We start from the raw sequence: 27827 nt of genomic DNA, 5'->3' as shown, positions 1-27827 counted from the left end.
GGAGAGAAGAAACTAATTAGCTTCAGCCAGGCAGCGTTGGCACCTCCAGTCAGCCTCCTTCCATGGCTGCTCTATTTTTGGCAAACAGACTTTGGCTAAATATAAGACAACAAATGGCAGGGATGGATGGTGAAGCTACAGCTGAACGCATAACCCCACCGGAGTGACGGAGCCCGGCGCTCCCGCTCCCTGCCGTGCCCAGGGCCGCGAGGAGCAGGAGGAAGAGCTGCGGAGGGAGCTCGCTGAGTGGGGCGCTGAGGTTGGAGCTGTGGGCGCGCGTGTCCGCGGCTCCTGCGCGCACCGCTCCCGGCCCGGCTGCAGGGGCACAGCGGGGCCGAGCTCATCCCGGGGCTGCGGCGGGGAGGAGCCAGCGCCGCACGGAGCCAAGCGCCGGGTCCCGCACCGCTCCCGCACCGCTCCAACCCCTTCCGGCTCCGGCACCGCTCCGGCCCCGCTCCGCCACCGCCCCGTCCCCGGAGCGGCCCCGCAGCGCCCGTTGCGCCGCCCCTGCCCTTCCCCGGGACCCGGCGTGGCGGCGGCAGGAAGGAGGAAGGAGGGAGAGCGACCTGCTCGGCGGTGGGTGAGTGCCGGTAACCGCTGCCCGTGGCTGCCCGCAGCCCCGCCGGCCGGGGAACGTCGCTGCCTTCGGGACTCTTTGGGCAGAAAGTGCTCGGGGAGGGGGCGGCTCAACTTGGAGGTCCGGCTCCGGGCGAGCGCAGCAGGGATTTGTACCTGGCTCTGCCGTCGCGGGGGGAGAGCCCTGCGCGTGTTTTCGGTCGTCCTAAACACGCTTTAGGAAGCCCTTGCTCAACCCTGCGCTCTCTGTCGGCTTCAGCACGCAGCGGTCGGTGGAAACCCCTGGCATGGGTCCCTCTGGGGGGGGGGCTACGGTGTGAAAGGTTCCAGGGGAGCTGGTGGGGAGTGGGGTAGGTTCCCAGGCTGGAATCCTGCCGCCGCTGGCTTCCTGGGCTGCAGTCGTGCCCCTGGCCGGCGGCTTGGCGTTCTCATTGTGCTGCATTGGTTTGTGGTTGTCGGTCTCAGCTACATCCCCCTAATGCGCCTGTTGCTCTGACAAGTTCCCAGGGCCGTGCAGAACTTGCCCCCTGGATGCTGTCCCCCTCCTCGCTGGCAAGATACTCCCCTGGGTAAGCCTGGTCTCTCTGCCATGCCAGCACTAGCTCCTGTAAAGTCAGGCTTTAATACACTGCTGGCTCTTCCCTCTGAACATCAGCTGGAATGAGTGTGCTGGGTGGTGGGCACAATGGTGGCATTAGCTCTGAAAAGAAGAAAGCATCAGGGTCCAGCCTGGGGCTGCTGGGGTTGGTTTTTGGTGCTCTGCATCAACTAAATGAATGGTGTGATGTGTGCGGGGGTTGGAGAAGGAGCCTGAAGGGGAAGTGCTTTGAGCAAACAGCAGGCAAAAAGTTAGTGCCTCTGGTTGAGATTTGTGAAGGGGCAAGTGCCTTCCGACAGGACCCTCTTCCTGCAAGGAAATGGGATTAATTTGCTCTGTAGTAGTAATGGGGCAGCATGTGCTAACACAGAGAGCTGAGATGTGGGAAATGCAAACAGTCTTGTGCAGTCTCACGAGGCATTGCCATGGAATCTGGGCACCCCATCTGTGGATAGTCATGAAAACCAGTTCCCATGGTCCTTAAAAGATTCCCTTGATGCAAACAGCAGGCCATGAGCTAACTGGTCAGTTCGTGTCAGTGGGAACAGTGGCACGCAGAGATTTCCAAGTGCAGTCTAGAGCATCCTTTCCTCCCTGCAGAAGGCACAAGTGCATTGTTGGGATATATCAGAGCCTGCTCGAAGAAGGAACAGAGGCAGGAACAGAAGGAAGACACCAGGTTCACCCCATCCATGAAGCTTTATTTGTGTGTGTAGGTGTGAGGCATTTAGCCCCCAGTTTCCTGATGTTTAGGTACCATGTCCAGTGAGGGCAGCTCCTAAACAAGTAGTGGAACAACCTCCCCAGCAATGGTTGGGGGTTCCTCCTCTCTTCTCCTGCTTGGAAAAGGCGAGCTTTTGTGACTAAAGATCAGGACTCTGCAGGTGTGACCCTGTCCCTGGCCTTGCTGAGGATTCTGACAGACCTTGGACACGTCAGCGTATCCCTGTGCCTGAGTTCCCCCATCTGCTAACACTTGACCTTGCTTTGTTCCCAGAGCTTTGCTCCCCGAGATCTATAGAGCTTTGGGATGCTGGCAGAGATAGGCATGGAAGCACTAAAATACTTCTCAGTGCTGCAAAGGCCCCTTTCACTACACAAGCACTCATTGTGGGCCCCTGAATGGACCCTTCAGACAGGCTTGGAGGGACAAAGAGCAAAGTGATGGTGTCACACATTCCTCCGGTACAGGTGACTGAGATGCAGCTGAAGGAACGTGCTGGCTGCTTCCCACTGCCTTCCAAAGGAGCTGCTTTCAACCTCAGTGCATCTATTGCCATTGGTGCTGCCTGGTTTAGCACAGTTGGGCTGGGGACAGCCAAGAGCACGGGTGCAGGAGGAGACAGCTTTTGCCTTCTGTCGCTGGCACTGAAACCAGACGAGAGAGATGAAGGCAACTTCATTTTGCACACAGGAAAGCGGAGAGAGAAAATGGCTTGCTCAGGGTGCTGCAGGGAGCCTGTGCTAGCGCAGGGCATTGAGATTTGACCTCCCAAGTGCACGAGGAACCTCCATCCTCCCTGTGCTGTGCTCTGCCCCTTAGTGAGACAGAAACCTGTGTGCGCTCTGTACGCCCTGTGTGCATTCAGGTATCCACGTTGCGGGTTCCACTGAGCCCGTGCCCTTGGGCTGGCCCTTCTGGAGAGAAATGAATGCTTGTCAATGCTTGTAAACCCTGTGACATTCCTCTGGCTTCCACACGGACCTGAGCTCTGGGCCAGGAGCTCTGAGAAGCTCCAGAGAATCTGGGCCACGTGTTTGGAGTCGTGTCCAAGTCACAGCAAGAGTTTCCAGGAGGGAAGAGCCTCCTGAATTCTCCTTCCACGCTCCGAGAACTTGAGGCAAACAAAGCAGCTTCGCAGGGTGTCTTGGCTACAGAGCTCAGAGCTCCCAGCCCGGGATCTGCACAGTGAGGGGCTTGGAAGCCTCAAAGGTCAGCTCTGGCTTACGGCATGGTCTTGGTTTACATCTTTACAGGTGGAACACCAAGGTCTCTCTTTTCCAAAGGCCCTTGAAGTGCTCTCAGCAAACTCTGTCCATGCAGAGGGCTGACCTGGGTTTGCTTTCCTCTAAATTCCCTTGCTTCTGCTGTTTGTCAAGGGCAATCTGATAGCAGAAAGCAGCCTGTTGATGGATGCAGATGTGAAAGCCCCGATTGCAATCTGGTGCACAATTAACTGCAGAATCGCTCTAATCAGAGGGAGCATCTTTTGCTCTCTTTACATTGCTAAGCAAGGGGGGGGGTTCTTTTTCAGGTAGCATTTTGCCTGCAGCTCATCCGCCTCTTGTTTGCTCTCACAATCTCAGCTCCCATCTTTGGCTGGAAAAGGAGCTGCTGTGAGATGGTTTTCCAGCCCCGGAGCAGAGCCAGCAAGGCTGCAGAGGTGGCTGGGGTTCCTCTGTGCTGCCAGCACCGCTGCAGTCTCTCATCTTGATCTTTCTTTGCCTCCCTCCTTTTGTGTGCCTTGCTGTAGCTGCTGTCACAGCCTGAGCCCTGTGTCGTCCTGCCTTCTGGGTTTCCCCACTCTTTTAGGGGTGAGCTTCAAGCCACCACAGTTAAGTACCAGGTTTCTGCAGTTAAGTCTGGGCACGCTGCATTCCCACTGGGAAATGGCCACAGGTCCCCAGCCCAGCCCAGCCCAGCCCACTGGGCTGAGGATCTGACCATTCCTTTGCACACCTGAGCAGCTCTTGTTGGAATTCTCTCGTGCTGAGTGCAGAATGCTCCAACGTGGAGGCAGGACCTGCAGGGATACGTCTGGAACTGGATGATCTGAAGGTCCTTTCCAGCCCAAACCATTCTGTGATTCCATGGATGCTCACTGCTTTTTGGGAGCAAGGTCTCCCAGAGCAGCTCAGGTGGAGCCATTTCAGAGCATCTCAGGCTGTGCTGTGCCTCTGTTCTGCTTCCCTTTTAGCTTCCTCTGCATTGAAGCAGGGATGCTTGTTGCACAGCAAGCCCTCAAGCTCAGGGGCCAGTGGGCACAACCATAATACAACCAATGCATTATCCAGGCAGCACATCCCTGGTGCAGCGCTGTCAGTGCCTGGTGCTGTCACCTCTGCCAGCCGCAGGAGCCCATGGTATCACTGGAGCTGTTGCTGCTGTGGTCAAGGTGATAGAGATTCTGTTTGTCCTTTGGGCACCCTTTGCTCCCATCATGTTTTTATCACTGGAGACCTCCACATGAACCCTTTGCCCCTTTCTCTCCCTTCCCCATCCCCAAACGCTCAGCTGTATCCTTTAAAACAAGCCAGGTTTCCCCAGCCGGGGGGTTGGAATGGGGCTGGGTTGGAGCAGTTTCATGGGGTGCTGCTGTGGTGACTTCTAATTGACTTGCTAAGTGAAAAAGGAGAGGCTGTTTGAGCTCACCATAAACATGGAAACATCCGAAGAGATCCAAATGTGCCTTTTTTGGGGAAGCGCAAACATTCCAAGCGTTCCGGTTATTTCTGCTGCTTCTCTATTTTGCTTTAAATACTTTCTTCTTACTGGCTCTATTGAATTACCTTGGGAAGTGTCAGGATGCTGCTCCCTCAGGGGTTGGGATTCAAGATCCCACTTAGCTTCAGCTGCACCCCCCGCTGTCTCACTGCCCACTCTTGGAGCCGTGTCTTTTTTTAGCTGCTAAATATGTCAAGGTTTATGAACGGGAGCCTTAGCTCTGCGCTTGTGAGCATGCACATGCAGTTCAGTTCATCAGGGTTGGGGGTTCTGTGTTCCAGCAGGGAACATCACCTGGAGCTCAGGTTGATGCCTCCGAGCATGATGGGATGGAAACCCTCTTAGACTGGGGGCTTATGCACCGAGATAGATACCCCAGGATGCAGGCAGGGACCTGCAGGGACCTTCAGTAGCACTTTGGGTTCCTTTCTTTTTCTTTTGGAATTGAAAAATCTGGTTTGAAAACTGTAACAGCAGCTGAAATGGTGTCTTTTCACCCAGCAAGTGCATCTAGCCATGGTGGTCGGTTAAATCCCCCTTTCTGCCTTGCCTCACCAGATGCTTGAGTGGTTTAAATCAGCATTGCTCTGCTGAAGGCAGCACAAACACAGGGCTTTTGTCACCAGCCCAGGCTGTGAGTGTCACAAGTCCTCTCTGGTTTCATAGTAGGATATCATAACGTGAGCTTGTGTCATCTCTGCTGTCACCCAGTTCACAGCTAGAGATTTCTGCAGCACCAGCATCCCAGTGACCTGATAGTGTGATCCAGGATCCAGTCCTGATCCAGCAGATCCGTAACCAACCAACCAAAGGAAATGGGGTAGGATGCACTGCCAAATCTCCACTGACTTGCTATGTGACCTTGGGTAAGTCCCATCCCATCTCTGCACTCCTGCTTTGAATACTAGGGAGGATGACAGCGGAATTCACCCAGTGCAGTTGCTATGAGTGAGATGCTTTGGCCACCCTTGACCAAACAGTGATCACAGAAGGGCGAGGAGCCATCCCTGTGTTCCTGTAGGCATAATAACCCTCCAGCATCTGTTCTCCACGCCTCAAACTGGAGCAGTGATTTAAGTGCAAAGAAGCAGCAGCAAAGGAAAATCTGCATTCAGCCTAAAGCGCATTGCTCCTTCTGCTACAGCTACTCCTGAGGCTTGGTCAGCTTAACTAAAGAGAGCAGTAATCGCTGTGCCGCAGGATGCGGGAAGTACTGGCAGTCGGGAACAAGCTGTCTCACAAATCCCAGCCTTTTCTTACCTGTCCTTTGTATTTTGCCCATGTTGCAGTAGCTGACTTCCAGCCCTGCCCATCGGGCTCTCAGAAGGGACAGAGCAGGTCAGCCTGTGGCTGGATACCTCCGTGTGCTGTTTGCTTTTCATGTTTGCAATTAGGGGACTGAAGGCCAGTGTTAGTCCAGAACAGGGAGCAGCTCCACCCCAGGCTGTGGTTGGGAGCAGGACCTCCTTTGCAGGTCTGCCAACGTTCCCCATCCTGCTTGAAGAAGACCACATCTAGGGGCGAGCCTTTGCAGCCCTCGTGATCTGCTCGACAATAAAGGCATTGAGGTGGTGTTTCCTCAGCATGGCACTGGCCAGAGGAGGTAGTTTGGCCACTCCAGAGACTGAAAGCCCCTGTTTATCCCAGGGGCAGAGAGGCTGTGATGGAGGCATTGCCCATGGGTAGAGCTCCCTATCCTTGAGGGTCTGGGGGACCATGCAGAGCCCGTATCACCCCTCAGGTGGAGCAGAAGACCCTTAGTCCATCAGCTGTATTCTTTCTTGAAGAGCTAGAGGCTGAAATGCTGCCCAGTGCAGAGGAAACCTCTGCAGGGCCAAGTCTCACTGTAGGCTTGTGTGATCAAGGCAAGAAACCCTAAAGGGATGCTCAAAGCAGCCAAGGGGGTTGGTTTTCTGCCTCTTTGGTGTTTGATTCAAGGGAGAAAACTGGGTCTGAGGTGGGGAGGATGGGCTGTTGGGGCCATCACAAACCATCTTCAGCATCAAGAGCTGAAAGGAGATGGGGATACAGGGACCTGAAACTACAGGAGTGGTAGTTTGAGCCCCACGTCCATGCCTGGAAGGGTCCCAGAAGGGCTGTGGATGCTCTGGGCAGCCTTCCTGGTACCTGGGGTTGAGGCAGGAATTTGCAAACACCATTTGCAATGTAAATGAGTGTGGGTCAGAGAAGCAGCATTACCTGCCTGGGTAAAGTCTCAGCAGGAGGCAGAACCGGTGGGTTCAATGCTCTTTTTGGTCATACCCAGAGGCTCTTTTGTGTCTCGTCCCAAAGACGCAGTGTCCCCAGACTGCTCTCTCCATCCTAACACCCCAGTTACCAGCTTCACATCCCTCCCTTCCACAATCCTCCTGCTTTAGCAATAGCTCTCAGCAGCCCTGGAAAGAGCAATAGCAGGGAGATTTCGTTCCCTTGTGTTGCTGCCCTGTCCCCAGAGCCGTGGCTGGGATGCAGAGATGTGCTTGTTGTGCTGTGGGATTCCTCAGAGCCCAGCAGTGATGGAAACAGGTACTTCCTCTGCACAGGAGGAAAACACAACAGCATCTGAGGGCGAAGACATGTTTTAATACATCCCCATTAGCAGCACGTGTTCTGTTTAAGTACTTAAGCCCTTTCAATCCCTTCTTAATGATTAATTGTGCAACTAATTGCGCTATGATAGCAGCACTGCAAATGCAGTGTGTACAAGCAACCCCACCACTGTTAAACCACTCAGGATCCGGTGTGGTGCTGCGAGGGGGACACCTGGGCTCGGCTGATGCTCTGCTCTGTGAGCACAGGCCCAATCTCCTGTCTCTTTGGGTCTCAGATAATCCTTCCTTATCTCCAGCGTTGCCTATGAAGCACACAGCTTATCAGCTGGCGAGGCAGGAGAGGAGTAGAATTGAATGCAACCAAGTGAGCTTTGAACAGCCCTGCTTAATGTAGTCCCTGTTCATCTCCTGCTTTCTGAGCTTTGAGTCTCCTTGACTCTCACGGCCTGGAAAACCACATGGAAACACGTCTGTGTTTGGCTTCGGGAGGGGGATGAGGGCTCTGCTTCAAACCAGCTCCAGCCGTGCTGCTGGTGTCTTACCCAGGGCAGAGCACCGAGGCTGGGGTCAGCGCATGCAGCAGCGCAGCCCCTACCTCCTCCTCACAGCAGCCGAGGCATGGGGAGCCCAGCCATGTGTTTTCCTGCTCTCCCTTGCTCCCTTTCGCTCTATCTCCTGCCGGGCTTTGTTATCTCCCCCCATTGCCAAGGCTTGTGCAGGAACCCATCAGGCTTGTCAAGGACACCGGAGCTGTGCGGGGGATTCTGCTCTCTGCAGGGGGGTTGGGAGTGAAGGGAGAAGTGGAAAAATGAGCTTAAAGCCTCCTCTATCTCCTTACAAACTTGTTCTCAACCCCAGCAAATCCACTCTTTGGCTGCCGTTCCCATGACTGACAGTGCAACCTCCAGGCCACGGAGCAGCGATCTGGGCCTTGGTTTGGCTGCGTGGAGCAGATGTCACTTACAGTTTAACTGGGAACAAGGTTGATGTGAACCGCCTGCGCTTGCCGAGTGCCCGGGGCCGCAGGAAGCGGTGCCCTCCGTGCGGAGGGGAGCAGGGGTTTGCGGGCGCCCTGCCTCTGTTGGGATGTTTCACCCGAGATCTCTTTGGTATCCAGACGTGGCCACGGTTGGTGCAACGCGAAGGTGTCGGAGCCGGGGTGGTGCTTAGGGTGAGGGTATGAGGGGTGTGGGTGCCTGCAGGCGCAGAAGGATGGCGGAGGGTGCCGTAGCAGGACAGGCTGATCTGCAGGCGCATCCTGCCCCGCGCTGCCCAGGGGCAGGGAGGTACCAGAGGACATCGGGATGAGGAGCATCTCACACCAGGCTCCCATCTCCCAGCTCTTTGAGGAAGCTGAGACAGGTACTGAGGAGCTTTGTGCCCTGTGGGCACACGTCCAAGCTGGTTGACAACCCTCAGGAGCTTCTGTACATCTAGGGGAGCCCCTCATTTAGCACTGCTTGTGCTAGTCAGATCCTAAGTGAAGCAGGACTATTTGAGGATCATTTGCTTTCAGTAGTTGCTCCCTGAGACGTTTGCTGCTGTGAAAATCCCTTCTGGTTTGTTTTTGCATGATTCCTTCCCTGCATGTGGCCCAGACAATCTCAGTTTTTCTCTCTGTTGCCCAGCCCCTGGCTCTTTGCTTCCTGTGCGGAAAGAAGGAGAGCAGTGTTATGGTATCAGTGCTGAGATCTGAGAAGCCAGAGGAGGAATGGCAGGGACACTTGGCTCCCTTCAGTTTATGGATCAAAACCTGCACGTTGAGATGGGGAGCGCAGGGACACGAGAGCAAGTGAAATCCTTCTGCACCGGAACAGCTTTAAGGGTTTGCAGCAGTCGTGCATCCCCCCAGGGCAGGCAAAGCTGGTGGCTTTTGAGGTCGTGCATGTGCAGGAGCCAGGGGCAAGGGAGAACCATCCCTGGCGGCTGTTCATGCTGGTACAAGGGTGCCTCAAAGCCTGGCATCCAGGCAGCAACACGGAGCTCTTGCCAAGTTCACCACCTCAAAACAGTGCTGTTATCGCAGCGGGATCCCTGGCAGCCACCTCTTGGCTCAGGAACTCTCCTGCCTTCCTCCAGCCTTGACAGCGGCTTAATAGAGCAGAACTCCCTCATCCCTGCCTGCAGCAAGGACCAGAGCAATCCCTTGAGGGTGAGGTGTGGGCTCTGGCTCTGGGAAGCAAAGCCAAGCCAGGGAGATCACCAAGATGCCCACAGAGCATCTCACCGCTCTCAGCACAGGAACTGCGGTAATTGTGATAAGGAAGGGTCTGGGTAAAAGCTGTTTCAGCATTATCTTTATCATCGTGGGGAGACGGCTGCCAAAAGCAATTACAGCTTGTGCTGGGCTTTGACTTCCTGGGGTCCCTGGAGCGTTGGCTCCTCGCGCTCCCCACCTGTGTGGCTGCATCTGAGGGAGGATCACACCCGCACACGTGCACGGAGCCCTCCGAGGGTGGCTGCACAACTGGTTTATGGTTAAATAGGAGCGGAGTGCAGCCCTTGGCAGGGCAGGGGACCTGCAGTGTTTGCCTTCCTGCCACGTGAGTGTTGCAGAGCCTTGAACAGACCCGACGCCCTGCTGCGAAGGGGTTTATGTGCCTGATGCCCAGCAGTGGTACTGCTGCTCCGGAGCATCGTCCTGGGGGGACCCGGCCCGTACCTGGCGCTGTCAGCGGTGGACTGGGCAGGAGGAGGTCCCCTTTCATTCATCTGTTTTCCTATTGCTGTCTGAGGGCTCTTTGGCGCTGGTTTAGTGGCAGCATCAGCTCCAAGGAGCTGCTGGGTCAGAGCTGGGAACTTCCTGGAGGGGGAAGGAGCATTCATTCCCCATGGAGCTGCTTGTACAGACTCCCCAGCTCCTCCTCCCATTGCCAGGGCTGGGTGGTACAGAAATCCATGGGTCTATGGATCAGGGTAGAGCAAGGACTCCTTCTAGTCTCCTAGAAAACATGGCCAAGTACTGAGCTTTGAGTGCCTGTGGTGCTGCTGCTTCTTATCAGTGCTGTGCTTCTCTTGAAATGAAAGCTGTTTCCTTTCTGTCGAGATCCCTTGGCACCAGGGTCCCTTTCAGAAGCCTCTTCCCAAGGCTCTGCCTTTCGTTTCTTCGCCTTTTCCTTGGGAGCTCCTTTTCTTTGCGTGCATGTCCCACATTCCTCGTGGCTCTCGGGTGTGCGGGGTGGCATTGCCGCTTCTTTAAATACCCTCCTTAGGAATGCGTTTGGAAAGGGGAGCCGGGCAGCGGGGCTGTGCCGTGCCCCTGCTCAGCTGTCCCTGTGGGCAGCGTGATGCCAGCAGAGCCGTGATCACGGCCCTGGGCAAAGCTGATTCCTCCTGGCCTTGTTCTGTGCCAGAAAGAGGAATAAATCCGTGGGTCACAGGGGGAACATTCCAGTGCCTTCTGTTAGAGAAGGAGACGTCTCCTGGCTCCTCCTGGCCACGGCAGCGAGAGCGAATCCAGGCTTTCCATGAACGCTGGTGTGCACGGCAGCTCCGGGAGCGCTGTGTGGGCTGGGCACGGAGGGAAAGCTCTAATTAAAGCAGAGAAGGGAAAGGAGGGATGAAAATAGCAATTAAGAAGGCAGCAGCAGACCCTACATTGTGAGGGTGTGGATGGCAGCGTTGCACAGCCTCATCCCGCGGGATGGTGCTGGTAGAGGCTTGGTGACCTTGGTCCCTCCCGTATCAGGGATCTTCTCCCATAAGGTGGATCCTGCTTCCCAGCCAGGTGCTGACAGCCTCACCCCCAGGTTAAACACTCCTGAGACAGAAAATGAGGCTTTGTGCTACGGGGAATGACTTTTGTTGGCAGTCAGAACCTGGCACCCTCTCCTCTGTCTCTCCCAGCCAACTGGGAATGCTGGCTGCCAGCTGCAGGGATGACAGGGCTTGGTCTGGCTGTATGGAATGTCCTCAGCAGGATCCGTGAACACTTTCTGGCTTGTGCTTCTGTATTCAGGACCCTCTGCTTGGGTTGTGTTAAGTGCAGGGCAAGGCAAGGACCAGGCTGGCTTTTGCTGGGAATGACCTGTATTGATGCTGCAGTGCTTGGCGCTTGGTGCACACACAGCAGCAGGCTCGTTGTGAAGGACGAGTGATAAAAGGATGAAAGGAGATTAATGGGAAGGGGAAGAATGGCAAAATACCAGGAGGCTGATGAGCATTCCTGAGCTGCAGAGTGCTGCTGCCCTCTCAATCCCAGCACAGCTCCTTGCTCCCAAGCATCACATTCCTTATGGTCTAGCTCTGTCCTACAAGTGAGAGCGCTGCCATCGGGGGACACACGCCCTGGGCGACCATAAAGCAAGTCTCAATAACAGATAGCTGCCATAGCACATGGGATAGCAAAGGGAGCGTCTTGTCCCAGAGCCAAGTGCTGGGCTCCAGGGACAAAGCTGTTTCCTGCTGCTGCCCTTAATGGTGCAGAGCAGCCGTGGTGGCTGGGCTGGAGCCGGGGATCTACAGGGATCCTGGAGAGGGGGAATGTGCCATAGGAACAGACATGAGCACCTCCAGGGTGGCCCAGTGCAGCAGACAATGGGAGCGCTGAGCTCCCAGCAGGACTGGGGTGTAGCTGCTGTCAGCAGTGCATTGTTCTTCCAGCCAAACCCTGGACACCAGGTTAGCATCGCCTGAGGAATAAGTGCCCAGTGTTTGGAATAATGTCCATCATTTTAATGCCTTCCTCGCTGCCCTGATCTCACCAAGAGCCGGGAAGGGAAGAGCCAAGGGAGAGCTGCTGGCTGCTCCGCACTGGGCTGTGGACCCAGAGAAAGGCAAAATACACAAAGGCAGAACAAACCTCCTTTGTGTGCTCCTTTACTGGGCTCATTGTCAGCAGCAGGACAAGTGAGGGGAGAGATGTGCATCTACCAGAGCAGCTTTCCTTTGCACTCAGCCGTGCATTGAGCACAGCTTGGGGCGTCTCCAAAGGCTGGCCTGGCAGGAAGTTTTCCATAGATTCACCGTTCCCAGGTGATCCTCATGTCTGCTTGAGGCTGAGATCTGGATGTGCTCCAAGGCTTGGAGCGACCTGGCGTAGTGGAAGGTGTCCCTGCCCGTGGCATCCATGACTGGATGAGCTTTAAGATCCTTCAACCCAAACCACTCCATGAGCGTCTCTTAACTTCCCAAGGGGTAGTTGCAATGCTGCAGGTGAGGGTTGGGAACCCTGCAGTGCTGGGTGCTGTACACCCATGAACCAGGTCTCCCAGCGAGGGAAACACCAGCAAGCTGGGTTGGAGGGGAGGAAGGATGTGTCATCATCCCTGATTTATAGCTGGTAAAACCGAGGGATGCTGGAGCCGGAGGGGCAGCCAGGCTCCTGCCCGCTGCAGTCCCTGCCCTGAGGTCTTGCTGTTTGCTGCAGGGCTCCTGTACATTAATAGGAATCGACTGCCCTCACTTCCTGCAGGATCCTGACCTCCTGGCAGGGGCTTTGCTCACTCACAGGAGGGAAATGTCAGGCTCAGAGCTGAGCCCGATGTGCAGATGTGGAGGGAGGAGAGAGCTGGCCTGGCTCTGCCCTCATCCCTCACCTTCTGCCGAGAGGAATTGCTGCAAACTTCTGCGTGATGGGCACATCGCTGCTCACCCCAGAGCCTGTGCAGGATGGGGCCCCCGCTCTGCAGGGCCGTGCTGCTCCTTGCTGCATCTCTGCCCATCGGAACCAACCTACCCCGAGCGCTCAGACTGTGCTGGGCAGGGGCCAGCTGGGAGCTTGGTACCCAGGGAAGATTCCATCCCGACAGCTGAGCAGCCACAGAGGCGGTCACTCGGTGGCCAGGGGCTGACATCCTTCCCTGCCCTCCTGCCCTTGCCCTGCCGGGATTCCCAGCTGCTGCCTGGGCCCTGGTCTATGTGAGAGTCATCCCGAGTGCTGGAATTCCCTCTGGCTTTCCAGAGCAGCCTCAGACCTCTCCCCATCCCCTCAGTGCCCATCCCCAGGACACGGCTCTGGCCCTGTTGGGGCAATCTGGGGGCATTGGAGGAGCTGGGCGTGCACAGGAGGGTGCTCTATGGATGGAGCCCCTGTGTCCAACCTGGCCCTGAACACTGCCAGGGATGGGGCAGCCACAGCTTCTCTGGGCACCCTGTGCCAGCTCCTCAGCACCCTCACAGGGAAGAGCTTCTGCCTAAGAGCTCATCTCAGTCTCCCCTCTGGCAGGTTAAAGCCATTCCTCCTTGCCCAAAGCCCCTCTCCAGGTTTCCTGGAGCCCCTTTAGGGGGTCTCCAGCCTTGTGATGTGAGGAGGGGCATGATTCAACTGGAGCTTCGACTCCTTGTTTATGTAGCCCCGTAGCCACACGCAGCGATGCTCGAGGGCTGTGTTTGCAGAGCAAACAGGGCTCCCTGAGCAGGATCCATCCTTTGCTGCTCGCAGCAGTGAATCCGTGCTGCCTCAGAGCCGGGAGCGGGAGCTGCAGCTGCTGAATAGGGCTGTTCATTTTGCCTTGTAAACACAACTGCGAACCTCTGGGTTTAAAACAAGCATCCCAGGCCCTCCAAGCCTCCCACCCTTTCAGCTGGGAAAGGGGGGCAGGAGTCTTTTGTAATGGGAAGGAAAAAACTGGAGCCACTTATCTGTGGAAAGCAATAAAGTGGTTACTGCTTGAAAGGCTTTCCGAGCCCCTGCAATGTGCTGAGGGAGAAAGGGGCAGGTTCAGACACTGATGATGGTTTGTCTGTGCCTAAAATACCTGCCTCTTGAGTTCCACAGCAGAGAGCAGGGGTTTGCTCTACAAATGCAAGAGATTCATGTGGGTAGTCCCAGCCCCAATGCCTCTGGGAATGGTTCACTGTGAAATAGAGAGTGTGGTTATTGCCAGTGCAGCAACTACAGCTTCAAACGCAGTGTTTAAGGAATCGTTAACATCTTGTCTTGGGCATGTGATGGGTTTTCCTGATGGGATTCAGCTTTGGGCTCTTTGAAGTGTTTCAGCCAAGTATTTACTCTGACTGTATTACAGCAAGTGCAGATCATTCACACTCTGGCTTTAATCCCTGGGCCTTGGCCAAATCCCAACCGGAGTGATTTCATTTTTGCCTACTGATGCCTAAATTCCCTGTTGCCACCTCAGACTGCTTCTTCCCCTCGTGTCCTGCCATGCAACGTCGTGTTCCTGCATGTTGTTAAGCAGCCAGCTTCTTCCGTCCTGGATGACTGCTGCTGAGGGCTTGCTGCGATTCCCTTCGAGACCCCGCAGGCTGGAAACCAAGCGATGTCACTGCTTCACTTTGCAAGTGTCCCTTTCTCTTGGAAGGTCAATAAATGCCTCCATTTCCTACACTAAATGGGGAGGAACAAGAGGCAGCCACGAGCAAGTCTTCCTTCCCACCCTGTAGGAGAGGGCTGGGATGCTCCCTTTAGCTGTTAAAGGGATGCACCCAAAGAGACAATGAGTACGGAGCGGGTTTGGGATCCATCCTGGGTACTCTTTTACCCACTGTTAGGGGTGCACAGCTTTGCTAAACCTCTCCCTTCCTCTCTGAGCTGTGATTTAAGCATCTTGAGGGACTGGCGAGGGGGATCTCATGCAGCTCTTTCTTCTCTGCCTGTTCCAGGTGAAGGCAGGCTGGTACCTTCAGGGGGATTTGAAGTCAGGTCATTGCAGTGCTTGCTGCTATGTGCCCTTGAACTGTGCTATGGACGTGGGCAAAAGCCTCTCAGGATGCTGCCAGAGTGCAGAGATGGGTGGAAACTTGCTTATGCTCCCTTCTGAAAGAACAGTCACTGGGGACTTATCTGAGCATTGTGGATTGGCTTTTGTTTGAGCCTCTGATGTGCCTGCTGCGAGCATCAGGGATTTTATTCTTTAGACTTTACCCTTGGCCATGAGGAAAGCACCAGCATGGAGACTTTGTTAATGCCTAATGCACTGCTGCCAGCATCTTTGTGTCTGTAGTGCCCAGGAAACATTGCAGTGTCTGAAGCCTCAAGTGGATGTGTCTAGCATCCTCCTGCCTCACTTTGCAACTGAAAGCGGCCTCCAGCCTCCCTTCCCACCCCCGGGCAGACACCCCAGCCCTCATTCCAGGTACACAAGCATTGCTGGCCAGGCTTTTGCAGCATTAAAGGTGGGGGATGAATGGGGATGGTTGAGGGATGCAAGTCCCAGGGTTCAGGTGAATCCCCGGGATCCTCGGGGATTGCACCCACAGCAGGGTGCCATGCCTCACAGCAGAGCCTGGCAGACACCCAAACAGAGTGGTTTTATTGCTGACAGATAATCTTTTAAGCTTTCAGATGCAGGCATGTCAAGCCAAGTGTTCCCGTTGCCCTGGCGACGCGATGCAGCAGCTCCCGGATGCTGTGTCTGATCGCATCAGTCTGGAATGTGATCACTTTGTGCTGATAAGCCCAGGGGTAGCAGAGGCAGGGAATTTGGCTGCTCAGCTGTAGCAGGAGCAGCCAGGAGCAGGGGGTGACCTGCTCCAGGAGGAGCTGCAGGGTGTGTGTAGGAAGGGACCAATCTTGTGTAGTTTTTGGTGCTTGTTTGGTACCCAGGGATGATGTGGGGCACTGGCACAGGGTGCCCAGAGAAGCTGTGGCTGCCCCATCCCTGGCAGTGCTCAAGGCCAGGTTGGACACAGGGGCTTGGAGCAAGCTGCTCCAGTGGAAGGGGTCCCTGCCCAGGGCAGGGGTTGGAGCTGGAGGAGCTTTGAGGTCCCTTCAACCCAAACCAGGCTGGGGTTCTGTGACTTTCCCCTTAAGATCCCCCCTGGGCCGGTGGCTGAGAGGAGCATTAAAGGAGCCCAGTGGTGTGAGTGGAAAATCCCCTGCCAGACAGGTTAGAGGATTGGGGTGATAAAGGCTGGTGGAGGACCACCCCTGTGCTCATCGGCTTGGGAAGGGGAGGGGGACAGGCCCAAACCTCCCGGGGCCTGGGACTGGAAGGGGCAGAGCTGTGGCTCTTTGGCTCAGACAGACCTGGCAGGAGCCACAGCAGGAAAGGCAAAGCCACGTGTGGCTCCCTCAGCCTGCTCCATGGCTGCTCAGCTCCGCACCCTTTGCCATGTGTCCCCGGGGGGGGTTCTTCCTTTAAGGGTTTTATTGCTTTAATCAGATCCGTGGCTGAGGCCATTCTAAAGCCTCTACAAGATGAGTCATTCGGGAGCCTGAGAGCCGGAAGCATCTCCCCTTGCTGTGGCTCTCGGGGATTGAACTTGCTCATCGCTGTTCACTCTGCACTGCTTTCCTTCTATTTCTGCCCTGCTTTTCCCCTCTTTCCTGGAGTTTCCGAGGATGCTGTAAGGCGCAGCCTGTATTGGTGCAGCTGATGGAGCGTGCACAGCCCTGCTCTGGGCTCACCACTGGTACCTGCCTCCAGGCTCTCACCCTGCTCTGTCCCGTTCCCCGCAGGGCTCTGCCATCCCTCGCAGCACGAGCCACGATGAACAAGATGAAGAACTTCAAGCGGAGGTTTTCGCTCTCGGTTCCCCGCACAGAGACCATCGAGGAGTCGCTGACGGAGTTCACGGAGCAGTTCAACCAGCTCAACAACCAGAGGAATGAAGGTGAGGAGCCTCCGGGCCCCTGCGCCGGGCTGGGGCTGCTCAGGAGCATCTGGGCTCAGTGCTGCCTGCAAACAGCTCCACTCCAGCCCTCAGGCCGTTCGCTGGGTCTGTGGAAAGTTACTGCCCCCGTGTCTGTGCTGCTTTCCCCCTATCCAGCAGCGTTAACACCGTGTCATTAAATCTGATCTGCAGAGATTTATACTTGCATAAGGAAAGCCTTATTAGGAGGGAAAGGTGTTTGCACAAAATGGAGAGGAATGACACATCCGTGGTTAAGGTGGAGAGTGGGGAAGTGTGGGATCTCCTCCTGCCTGCCCACAATGAAGGTGGTTGAGCCTCTCCAGGCTGACACCTCCACCAGGAGCAGGGGAGCACCAGGGACTCCATCCCTGATGCTCCAGGGAACCAGCCCTGGCTCCTGGACCCCACTGCTCCTGGGGTGCAGGTCCCAGGGAGCAGGGAGGTTTAGGGTTAACGCCTCCATCAGCTGAACAGGGCACATCCCTTCTGCAAACAGCAGCCTCCCTGCAGGCTGGGGCAGGCTCTGCTGTCTCCTGTGGGCACATCAAGGCAGAGGCACAGACGGGAGCGCGTCGTGCCGAGGTGGCTGTGCATGGGCAAGCAGGCAGAGCACTGACAGCCCTTTGGAAACCTGATAAAGTCAGACCCGATTCGTCCAGGGGTAGCTTTGCTGCTGCAGGAGCAAGGCTGGAGCGCTCCTGGCCATCACGTCGTGCGCCTGCTGCTGCCTCCTCCCGACAGCTCACTCCTGTCGGTGCCCTCAGCATCACTTGGGTCACGTTCAAGCTCTTCTTCCCCTCACCCTGCAGCCACAAGTGCTGGAAGCTTTGGCTGCAAGCAGGGGCTGAGGCCCTGATGTAAGTGCCTGGCACCGGCGGGGAGGGGTTGTCTCTGCCAGCAAACCTGCTTGAAAGGAGATGAGGCAACCTCATTTAGAGCTGGCTCCCCTCACCCCTGCAGCTCCCGATGCTCCTCTTTATCCCTCCAGGCTGGCCTCAGCAGCATCCCTTCATCCTGCCCTGCTCCGACCCACGCACAGCTCCCCTCACACCCTAGCAAGCTATCAGGGCTATAATTAGACTTGAGCCCTTAATTAGATGTGCAGAAGCTGTGGGGATAACATGGTGCAAGGCTAAGGCCTGGGTGCTTGGGGAACCTCTGCTCTGGGATGGCCGAGCCTGGGCTCCTTGTCTCTGCTGTGCAAACCCAGGGCTTGGAGAGGAGACTTCTCTGTTCTGCTTTCATGAGGTGTTTGTTGGTCACGGTTCTTCCTGCGCCCTTGAATGGCAAATGAGCACAAGCAGCATCTGCCAGTCCCGTGCTCTGGGCTTATGGTTTGCTCCTGAAGTAGCCAAAGGCTTCAGCCTGAAGGAGTTGGACTTGATGGTGTTGATGGGTCCCTTCCAACTCGAGGTACCCTCTGGTGGAGGGGGGCAGATCACTTTGGTGGTGCTGGGAGGGATGAGGAGGGGGTTTATGTGCACATTGCCCTCTCGCTGGGTTTGTGGTGAGGTTTGGACCTCGTGGGAGCTGCCGGGTCTGGAGAGGGCCCTGGTTTTAGCTCTCGAAGGGGTGTTCTCCCTTTTCTGGATGGAGAAATCAAAGTGCAGAGATGACTTCGCTTCAGCGGTGCAGAAAGTTGGTAGCAGAGCCCGGAGCTCTTCTCTTCCCCCTTGCTTCACATCTCACCTCCCTCACCCAGGACCTCTGACCGTGCCGCTGGGCTGCCTGCATGGCAGGAGCCTTGCCTGCAGGGACCTTTCCTCTCCCGGGGAGCCGGTGACCCCGGACAGCCCAGGCAGAGTGCGAATCACAGCCGAGCTCAGCACATCCCTGGTTTTCCTTCATCACCTCATCCAGCTCCTCAGGGAATGCCCTTTGTCTTTACCCTCCAGCATCGGCAGTCACCGGTTATCAGCACTCCCAGGGCCCCACAGGCTGCAGATCCTGCTCTCTGGTGCCTGGGAATGGTCACCCTGAGGAGGGTGATGCAGAGGCTGGATGAGCTCTCAGGTCCCTTCCAGCCCACACCAGGTTGTGATGTGGTTCTATGAGATGCTCCAGCAGTAGGTGCAGAGCTGCTCCCGCTCCTGCAATGGGCCAAGGCGTTCTCCTGGGTACAAACCTGCCTCCTGGGCTGCTGCTGTGATGGGAAATCCCTGCTCTGTTCCCTCCACCCCGACATTCTCCGGACCTCATCCGCAGAGGCCGATAAAACAAGGCCCGAGGGCAGCAGAACAGATGGGGAAGCAAACGGCTTCCAGGTGGGACACGTCCCGTCACGGGGAGCGGAGCAGACGGGACAGGGCTGCCCATGGGCTGCCTCGGGTGCTGAGTGCGGCTCATCCCACACAGCCCTGCCCTAGGCAGCCTTTCCTCAGCCATGGAGGCTGCTCAGCTGCAGAGGCAGAGGTGGAAGAAAGGCCCTGGGATAGAGCGGGCCCGGCTGGGCTCTGGGCTGGGTCTGATCTCAGAGATGGGAACCTTCTCCATGGCTGCTCCAGCTTCGCACTAAGGCTGAAGGAGGGAGTCTCCTTCCTCCGCTCCTGGGCTCCCCCATCCACACATTCCTCCCCATACTGCAGGTATTGAGGTGTCACATCCTGGTGTCTCCCGTTGGCTTTGGTGAGAGCTGGTGGCATTCAGCAGCAGCTCGTGTCTGTGGCAGGACTTTGCCCCAAGCCAGCTCCAACATGGTCTGTCCTCGGGACAAATCACACAAACCACAGAATCCCAGGAGGTTTGGGTTGGAAGGGACCTTAGGGAAGAGACCCCTTCCACTGGAGCAGCTTGCTCCAAGCCCCTGTGTCCAACCTGGCCTTGAGCACTGCCAGGGATGGGGCAGCCACAGCTTCTCCGAGCCCATCCAGCCTCAGTCTCTGGGCTGCAGGGGGTAAGTCCCGGTTTGCAGTGGCATAAATCAGAGCCAGCCCTGCCCTGTGGAGAGCAAGGGCGCAGGGAAGCGGTGCTGAGGGGAGGAAGGAGGATGGATGATCCTGGGTCTAACAGAGCCTTGTGAGGAGCGTTCATGCTCCGCAGGGTAATTAGAAGCTGTGAGTCAGGCGAGCAGGGAAGGGTTCTGGCCCCTTTCCCTGGGGGATCAAAGCTGGTGTTGGCAGAGGCAGTGGCTCAGGGTATCCATAAGGACAGGCGGGAGCTGGCGGAGGCAGCCGCTGTGTCTGCAGCCTCCCTTCAGCTCCCTTTGATACCCCCGCAGCCTCATGCCCGCAGTGCCGGGGCTCACCCTAATCCACATGAAATGCGGAGCAGAATCCAACCGCTCCTCGCCTCTGCATGCCCACAGCTTCCATCTCCTGCTCTGAGCACCCAGCAAGGTCCACGGGACCCCCCCAGCCCCAGCATCCGTGCGGGATGGGCGCCTCGCGACAACACGGGTGCAGTGGCACATCCCACCTTGCCCCTCTCTGTGTTTTGACATGCTTTCCCCAGCCTGCGGTCTTTCACCTCTTCTCTGTGTCATTCCCGTATTCCAATATCCCCAGTCCCATACTGGTGGTGTTTTACCTCTGGCTTTACATCCGATGCTCTTGTAGATGAGGAGACTGACACTGCTCTGCCTGCAGGGCTGCTGGTTCGGAGGCACGGCTGCAGATTAGCACTTTTCAGGGCAGGCTGCATCTTTGACCAAGGTTTTGGGCTTGTTTACCTGTGGGAACCAGCACAGATTCACCCAACCTCTCAGTTGAAGGGGATTGGTTGAACTCCCTTCACTCGGGTTTTCAGTGGCCTTTTCCAGGTAATTTGCTTCGGGAGTGAGCAAGTTAAAAAGATCAGATCTGCTTTAATTGATCCACGTTAATTTCATACCTGTGATTAATTCCGGGTAAGCTTCCAAACCCTTCCTGCACAAACAGATGGTGAGCAAGGGACAGGGACCAGCGTCCTGCAGCGGCCCTGGGAGAAGGGGGCCCTCTGTGCCTTGGTCCTTCCTGTGTGCCCAGCACCTCCTGCAGTGTTTGATGCTCCTGAGCCCAGTGGCTTGGGCTGATCCCATCCCTTCGGTGCGGGCTGTCTGTGCACACCCTGCATCCCTGAGCTCGCTGGTCCCCTGGTCCCGCAGTGACCGCGGCATGGACGCACGCCTCTTCCCAGGTCACTTGCCTGCCACCTCTCATCCATCAGCTGAGCAAACTGCAGCCAGGTCCCAGCCCTGCTCAGTGCCCCGTGACAAGCAGCCTCCAGCAATGAGCTCATCCCTGGCTGCCTCAGCACATGCATTAGGCAGGGCAGGGAGTCTGTGCAGCCCGGGGGAGGGCTTGGCGAGGGGCAGGGCTCCAAGGCACAAACTGGGGCATCACAAGAAGCCTGGAGAGGGGCTGTGGACAAGGGCCTCATTTCTTGCTCTCTTGAGGGTGTCTTGGGCTCAGTGAGGCCTCAAGCCTGGGGACCCTGGGGAAGAGTTGTTTCTCTGAGCTGCTTGGGTTTCCAGGAGGGCTTTTGTGCTCTCAGGGTTGGGGCAGGAAAGCCTCGAGTGTTTCCCCAGAGGCAGGGCTCTCTTCCTGGGATGCTTTCATACAGACCTAGCACAGAGCTAGGGAGGGGTTCCAAAGGGCAGGTCGTGGTTTGTCTAACGTGATGATAGTGAAGGTAATAGGAGGTTCAGATGAACACTCAGCCCTGCGGTGATGCTTTGAGCGCTGGGCTGGGACATGGGACATCTGCGTGGCCTTGGGTATGAAGCGGTTCCTGTCTCTGCATCCTTCTCCCTCTCTGCCAAAAGGGAGCCTCATTGCAAGGGGCTGCATGAGGGGTGCTGTGTGCGTGGTGATGCTCAGGAGGCTGCAGCAAAGAGCAGGTATTCCCTGTGCCTCCTGGGTACAGAGAAGGGAGGAGGCTTTCCCATGGCCCCAGAGCATCCCTGCCTGCTCTCGCTCTTTTTTCTCCAAAGCAGTGCCTTGGGCTTGGCCCTTCTGCTCACTCTCCTTTCTCTTTGTCCCCAGACCTGGCTCAAGGGCACCTGCAGCTGGGACACCTTGGCCGGGACTTCCGAGCAGACACCAGCCCCATCTCCCCATCCGAGGGGGAAGGCCAGACCCCGATGGCTGTGCGCTACCGCAGCGGCACCCAGCGCCGCTTCTCCATGGAGGCAGGTTCTGCTGCGGGACGGGGCGGGCAGGAGGGATGCGGCGGGTGCTGGTTGTCACCTACCTGCTGGCTGGGAGAGGGGGCTTGACCCGTGGGGACCTGAGCCCTGGCGTCCTCTTGGATGCACTGGGCATGATTCCCATGGTACCTGACAGAGCCCAGTGCACATCCCTGTGCACGCCTCCCCTTTCCCTTTTAATTTGCCTGAGGGTCCCGCAGATGCTGCCCCCATTGCTAAGACTAGCTCTATTTAGAGAGCATTTCTTCCTGCGTCACCAAATGGTTTGGGTTGAAGGGACCTCAAAGCTCCTCCAGCTCCAGCCCCTGCCACGGGCAGGCACCCCTTCCACTGGAGCAGCTTGCTCCAAGCCCCTGTGTCCAACCTGGCCTTGAGCACTGCCAGGGATGGGGCAGCCACAGCTTCTCTGGGCACCCTGTGCCAGCGCCTCAGCACCCTCATAGTGAAGAACATCCCTGTCCAGTGCTGCCATCCGGTGCATTCATGCCCTGCTGCTCCGTCCCTCCCTGCAGGATGTCAGCAAGCGCCTCTCCCTGCCCATGGACATCCGCCTGCCCCCCGAGTTCCTGCAGAAGCTGCAGATGGAGAGCCCGGAGTTCCCCAAGCCCCTCAGCAGGATGTCCCGGCGGGCTTCCCTCGTAAGTGTCACCGCAGCCAGGGCACGCACACAGCCCCAGCCAGCTGAGTGCCCCCAACCCACGCAGTGCCCCGCTGTGCGAGCTCCCCGTGCCTTTGACACACGCATCTCTGCCCATGCAAACCCCTTTCAGCGCACATTCCCCCACCGTGCACACTTGCATCTCTGCTGTGCAGATCCCTTCACTCACCTCTGCACGTCCCTGCCTTGCCTCTTGGCCTGGCTCCTTCCAGATGGGAGGAGGTGGAAAACCTCCGGTGCTGGAGCCGCTGCTGCTTGAAATGCAGATGCCGATAAATAATGAATTAGCCCTTGCATTAATGTTGGCATCTGTTTCTTTACTGCAGAGCATCAGCACGTGGAGTAAAAACCTGCTGCCCTATTTACACCGGTGCAGGCGCGTGTCCTGCTGCCCAGGGGTGCTCAGTGCTGTACAGAGACAACAGCGAGGTCTCAGCAGGGCTGTTCAGATCTGACGTGCCTTTTCAGGGGAGGGAGGAGGAAAGGAGAGCCCGCATTTACCTGCCTGTTCTGTCTCATCAGTAAACCAGACACAGCCAGAGCAATGTGCCCTCAATACTCATGGTCCCCTCCATGAATGAGGCATGGTCCTGCAAAACTCATGGCTCTGGGGTGTGCACAGCACCTCTGGTTGCAGCAGCCACTTCAGTTCCCTGCTCAGGACCCGGCTGTTGCAGAGGGTCTGGGGAAGCCAACATGGAATAAAGAGATCCGCTCTGTTCCCCTGGGATTTGCTGGTCCAGATGCAGCCTGTGTGAGCAGGAAAGCAGCATCCCTGCTGCGTGAGCAGCTTGTGAGAGCTCCGTGGTCTGGGCAGAGCCTGTGGCAAGGAAAAGCCCTCCCGTGCGGCAGAGCTGGGGAACAGGGGATGATGCTGTGAGAGCATCCAACCCCTGGGGCTGCTGGTTCTGCAGGCAGGGCCCTGGGCACAGCGCAGGGGCTCCTTCAGTGCCTCCCTTCCCTGCAGAGCCCCTGCTGACTGACCGCTGTCCGTTCAGCTCCATCTGGTGATGGTGAGAGGCATGGCAGTGATTTGCCTTGGGAGCCATCCCCTACCCGGCACACAGAGGTCCATGGCAGGGGTTGGAACCGGATGATGTTAAGGTCCTTTCCGGCCCACACCATTCCATGACTTTATATTCCAGACTAACCAAAGAGGTGTCTCTGTTCCCACAGAAAGCAGCAAGGAGCAGCACCTAAACCTGTGGCCTGTTGCCCTCTTTCACTGGGAGCAGGTCTCAGCAGTGCACAAAAGAGTTCGTTCCAATGGGGAAATGTCCCTTTCACGCTCCATTTGACCAGCACACAATGAGCAGAGTCCTGGTAAAGACCAGGGTATAGGAAAGCACTGGAGGAAAGGCGGTGGTGTGGCAGGGAGGTGGCTGAGAGGAGAAGGGAGCTGCAGGGGGAAGGGGCAGTCGTGCAGCCTGATGCTGGTGCATCCGTGATCCCTCCCAGTGATGTTTTCCTTTCTCTCTTGCAGTCAGATATTGGGTTTGGGAAGCTGGAAACCTATGTTAAACTGGACAAACTGGGAGAGGTGAGTAGAGCATGAATGCCCTGTATGGATTTGAATTTAGAAAGGGAGACTGTAGCCAAATTCCCTCAATGCCCTAGCAATTCCTAGAATGTCTTTCTGTGGCCTTCTGACTTGGCCGTTGCTTCAAGTGATCCTCCCTCCAAGTGTTACGGAGCACACCAGTGTGGTGCCATTGGTCAGTGCTCTGCAGGGCTTGTGCTTTCTCTCTCCCCACCCAGGGCACTTACGCCACTGTCTTCAAGGGGCGCAGCAAGCTGACCGAGAACCTCGTTGCCCTGAAGGAAATCCGCTTGGAGCACGAGGAAGGGGCACCTTGCACGGCCATACGGGAAGGTGAGGCCAGGAGGGGCTTTCCCCATCGCAGGATGCAGTGCTAGGTCGTGGATGGCTTTGGGATGGCTGGTGTGGGGTGACCGGTGCAGTCACACAGGGCAGCCCCAGGGCCTGCTGCCCCATCCTGCCATGTCCTCTCCCTGCAGTGTCACTGCTGAAGAACCTGAAGCACGCCAACATCGTCACCCTGCACGACATCATCCACACGGAGCGGTCCCTCACCCTCGTCTTCGAGTACCTGGTGGGTCTGGGGGGCTTTGTGTGGGAACGGGGGGACGGCTGCGGGTCGGGGCAGGAGAGGCTGACGTGTGCCTCCTGTTGCAGGACAACGACCTCAAGCAGTACCTCGATAACTGCGGGAACCTGATGAGCGTGCACAACGTGAAGGTAGGACGGGGATGTCTGCGTGTGGGGAGCTCAGGGGAGCGTGGTGCTGCGGGGCTGTGTGAGCCTGGACCCCTTCTCTGTGTGCTTCGTTCTTGTTATTGTGATGCTCCACCAGCATTGCTCCCCTCGCTGCCACCCTCCATAGAATTACTGTGCATGCAGACGTTGTTCATCCCCCGGTGATGGGCCTGAACACTTGCCTGTAGCGCATCCCACCCCAGGCCAGCTTCGAGGGGGCTTTCCTCCCATGAGCAGACTCACTTTGGTGCCCGTGTCACCATGCTAAATGCAAACCCCTTCTCCTCCCCACAGATCTTCATGTTCCAGCTGCTGCGGGGTCTGGCTTATTGTCATGGGAGGAAGATCCTGCACCGAGACCTCAAACCCCAGAACCTGCTCATCAACGAGAGAGGGGAGCTCAAGCTGGCTGACTTCGGTGAGTGGAGCTCGCTGGGGAGGGTGCAGCATTGCCAAGAGGCGCAGCTCCTCAACGCCCGTCCCTTTCGCCCTCAGGACTAGCCAGAGCCAAGTCAGTCCCTACAAAAACCTATTCCAACGAGGTGGTCACGCTGTGGTACCGGCCCCCCGATGTCCTGCTGGGATCTACCGAGTATTCCACCCCCATCGACATGTGGTGAGCTCCAGCCCCAGCTCCCTGAGCCCTCTGAGCTGCTGGGCTGGGCATTTCCACCTCAGTACTGTACATGCCCAGCGCTGGTTACACCGGAGGGTGCTGGGATCACTCTGGTTCCGTGTCCCCTGGGCTCAGCCCTTTGGAGCCACATCGGGGTGAATGGTTTCCTGTAGCGGAGGGGGGACGCAGCTCCTGGAGCTCGTTTCCCTCTCCCGGAACCTCAACCTCAGCCCTGGCCAAGGGGTAGGGGGGTGCCCCCAGGGCTCCTCCATCCCTCATGCCAGGGTCTCTGCTGCCGCTTTAGGGGCGTTGGGTGCATCCACTACGAGATGGTCACCGGGCGGCCCATGTTCCCCGGCTCCACCGTGAAGGAAGAGCTGCACCTCATCTTCCGGCTGCTGGGTGAGGCCCGGCTTGTGCTGTGCCCGCAAACGGCCACGGGAGGGCAGTGCGTGACCGCGGGACGGCGGCGGGGGCAGAGCGGGGTCCGCACGGGCCGGGTGCGGGGCGGTTCCGGCCTCTCTCGGCCGCCGACAGCCGCTGCGCGGGGCGCTGCTCCCTGCACCACGCAACCGTGGCCCGTTTCCGTTCTTCCCCCCGCCAGGAACCCCGACAGAAGAGACCTGGCCCGGGATAACGTCCAACGAGGAGTTCAAGGCGTACAGCTTCACACAGTACCGAGCGCAGCCGTTAATAAATCACGCCCCCAGGTACCTCCTTGAGCAGGGACATGGGAGGCAGGAGGCGGGGTTGTGCTGGCTGGGGAGCACCGGTTTCATTTGCTCCATGTGGGGGTGGCAGCTTCTAATGCAGCTGTGCGTGGAGGTCCCGGTGCCGCTCGTCCCTTGCGGTGACCACTGCAGTGTCTCCTGGGTGCAGTAATGCTCCGTTCTTTATTTCCTCCTTCTCTCAGGCTGGACTCGGAAGGCATTGACTTGCTGATGAACCTCCTTTTGGTGAGTGGTAGAGCACCCCCCATGAGGATGGCAAAGGGATTCTGGAGCCAGGCAGGAGAGGGGCTGTGGCTGCAGAATAAGCCATGGCCCTACAGCTATAGCCTTGTATAAGGCTATAGTCTATAACCTTAATGGGATGCTATAACCGACCTCCCATTAAGGACGGAGAACCAACCTTTACACCGTGTCCTCTCCAACGCGAGTGAGAGGGCACGAGCCCGATGCTCCATAAGGTGCAACATGAGCAGTGCCCCGCTGTGCTCACACAGCTCGTGCCGTGCCCTGCGCCCGCACAAGCAGCACTGGGAGCTGCCTTCATGGTGCGTGCAGTGCTTGGACCCACGGTCACCCGCATGCATCGTACTGCTTGGGCGCTCCCATGCGTGTGGGTGCGCTGTGCCCCCCGGTGCGTGCGCGTGCCTCGGTGCAGCTCCCGCGGCAGCCGGTGTGTAACCGCCTTTCCCTGTGTGCAGTACAAAGCCAAGGGCCGGATCTCGGCGGAGGCAGCCCTGCGGCACCCGTACTTCAAGAGCCTGGGGGAGCGGGTGCACCTCCTGCCCGACAGTAAGTGCACGTGGAGCCCCGGGGGGGCCGCAGCTGTGGCCGCTGCCTCTCGTCTCTGCTCAGCCGGGCTGGGGGGAGTGTGGGGGCTGCGGGAGCAGGAAGCATTTTGGCTGGGACGGGAGCGATGAGCGTGAGGGAGCAGCTCCAGTGAGGTGCAGGGCACTGGGGCACCGCTGTCCCTCTTGGACTGACCCGTCTCTGTGTGCCCCCCCCGCCAGATGCCTCCATCTTCTCCCTGAAGGAGATCCAGCTTCAGAAGGACCCTGGCTACCGAGGCTCAGCCTTTCAGCAGTCAGGTAGGACTGGGGAGAAGCGTCCTGACCCCACGTGGTGCCGTGGGTGCACTGGGGTGGATCTCAGTGGGTCCCACATAGGAGAAAGCCAAACCTCCTCCTGCTTCCTGCTTTAGTCCATAAATCATCCCCGGGGCATCCTTGCTTGTCATTTACCACGGTACCAAAGTCTCATCTCTGTGTCCTGAGACGCCGCTCCCTCCTCCAGGACTGATGTGGGCTCATAACCTCCTCTGCAAAGTGCTGCTCCCCACCTGACCTCTCTGACCCATCTTTCTCTCTCTTCCTCAGCCCGAGGGAAGAACAGGAGGCAGAGTATATTTTAAACTTGGATCTCGTGTTCCCCTCGTCACCATGGAGATCAGAGCACTGAGAAAGGAGACGGCAGCTCCCACCCGACCACCGCAGTTACTGACTCCAGCAGGACCATGCTGAAGCGCCCTTGGCCTTAGGCTCTCCCCTGCCTGTCCCCACCACCACAGCCCCTAATAGCTGCTGTTGAGGGACCTGTTGCCTTTCTCCCCTCTTGTTGTCATGTTACCCCCATCAGACGTGACCTGCACGTGAAGCACAAAACACAGGGCAGCCCTCCCTTATTTGCCCTTGCCTGTCTAGAATCCCTTTTTCTC

The 27827-nt window shown here is 57.3% G+C and overlaps 1 protein-coding gene across 2 annotated transcripts; it reads left to right on the top strand.

The window, feature by feature from the left end:
- On the top strand, positions 1 to 27799 carry CDK18 (cyclin dependent kinase 18). Of its 2 annotated transcripts, XM_061454894.1 has the most exons (17): positions 1 to 580; positions 15076 to 15207; positions 16533 to 16687; positions 21670 to 21815; positions 22346 to 22471; positions 23975 to 24031; positions 24250 to 24364; positions 24511 to 24605; positions 24689 to 24751; positions 25064 to 25187; positions 25265 to 25385; positions 25690 to 25787; positions 25990 to 26095; positions 26299 to 26341; positions 26815 to 26905; positions 27124 to 27201; positions 27490 to 27799. In XM_061454894.1, exons 3-17 carry the CDS (start codon positions 16564 to 16566, stop codon positions 27522 to 27524), a joined length of 1422 nt encoding a protein of 473 aa, XP_061310878.1. In that variant the 5' UTR covers positions 1 to 580; positions 15076 to 15207; positions 16533 to 16563; the 3' UTR covers positions 27525 to 27799. The 2 variants fall into 2 exon arrangements, with proteins under 2 accessions (XP_061310878.1, XP_061310876.1); XM_061454892.1 differs by lacking the exon at positions 15076 to 15207 and having other exon boundaries at positions 8 to 580.
- Positions 27800 to 27827: the final 28 nt, after the last annotated feature.

This window comes from Pezoporus flaviventris, unplaced genomic scaffold, assembly GCF_033815535.1.
Source record: "Pezoporus flaviventris isolate CSIRO_AGI_PZ_B2104156 unplaced genomic scaffold, CSIRO_AGI_Pfla_v1 ptg000017l, whole genome shotgun sequence".
Lineage (NCBI taxonomy): Eukaryota > Metazoa > Chordata > Aves > Psittaciformes > Psittacidae > Pezoporus > Pezoporus flaviventris.
The sequence above is the reverse complement of the archived record's forward strand: the minus strand, read 5'-3'. Positions and strand labels throughout refer to the sequence as shown.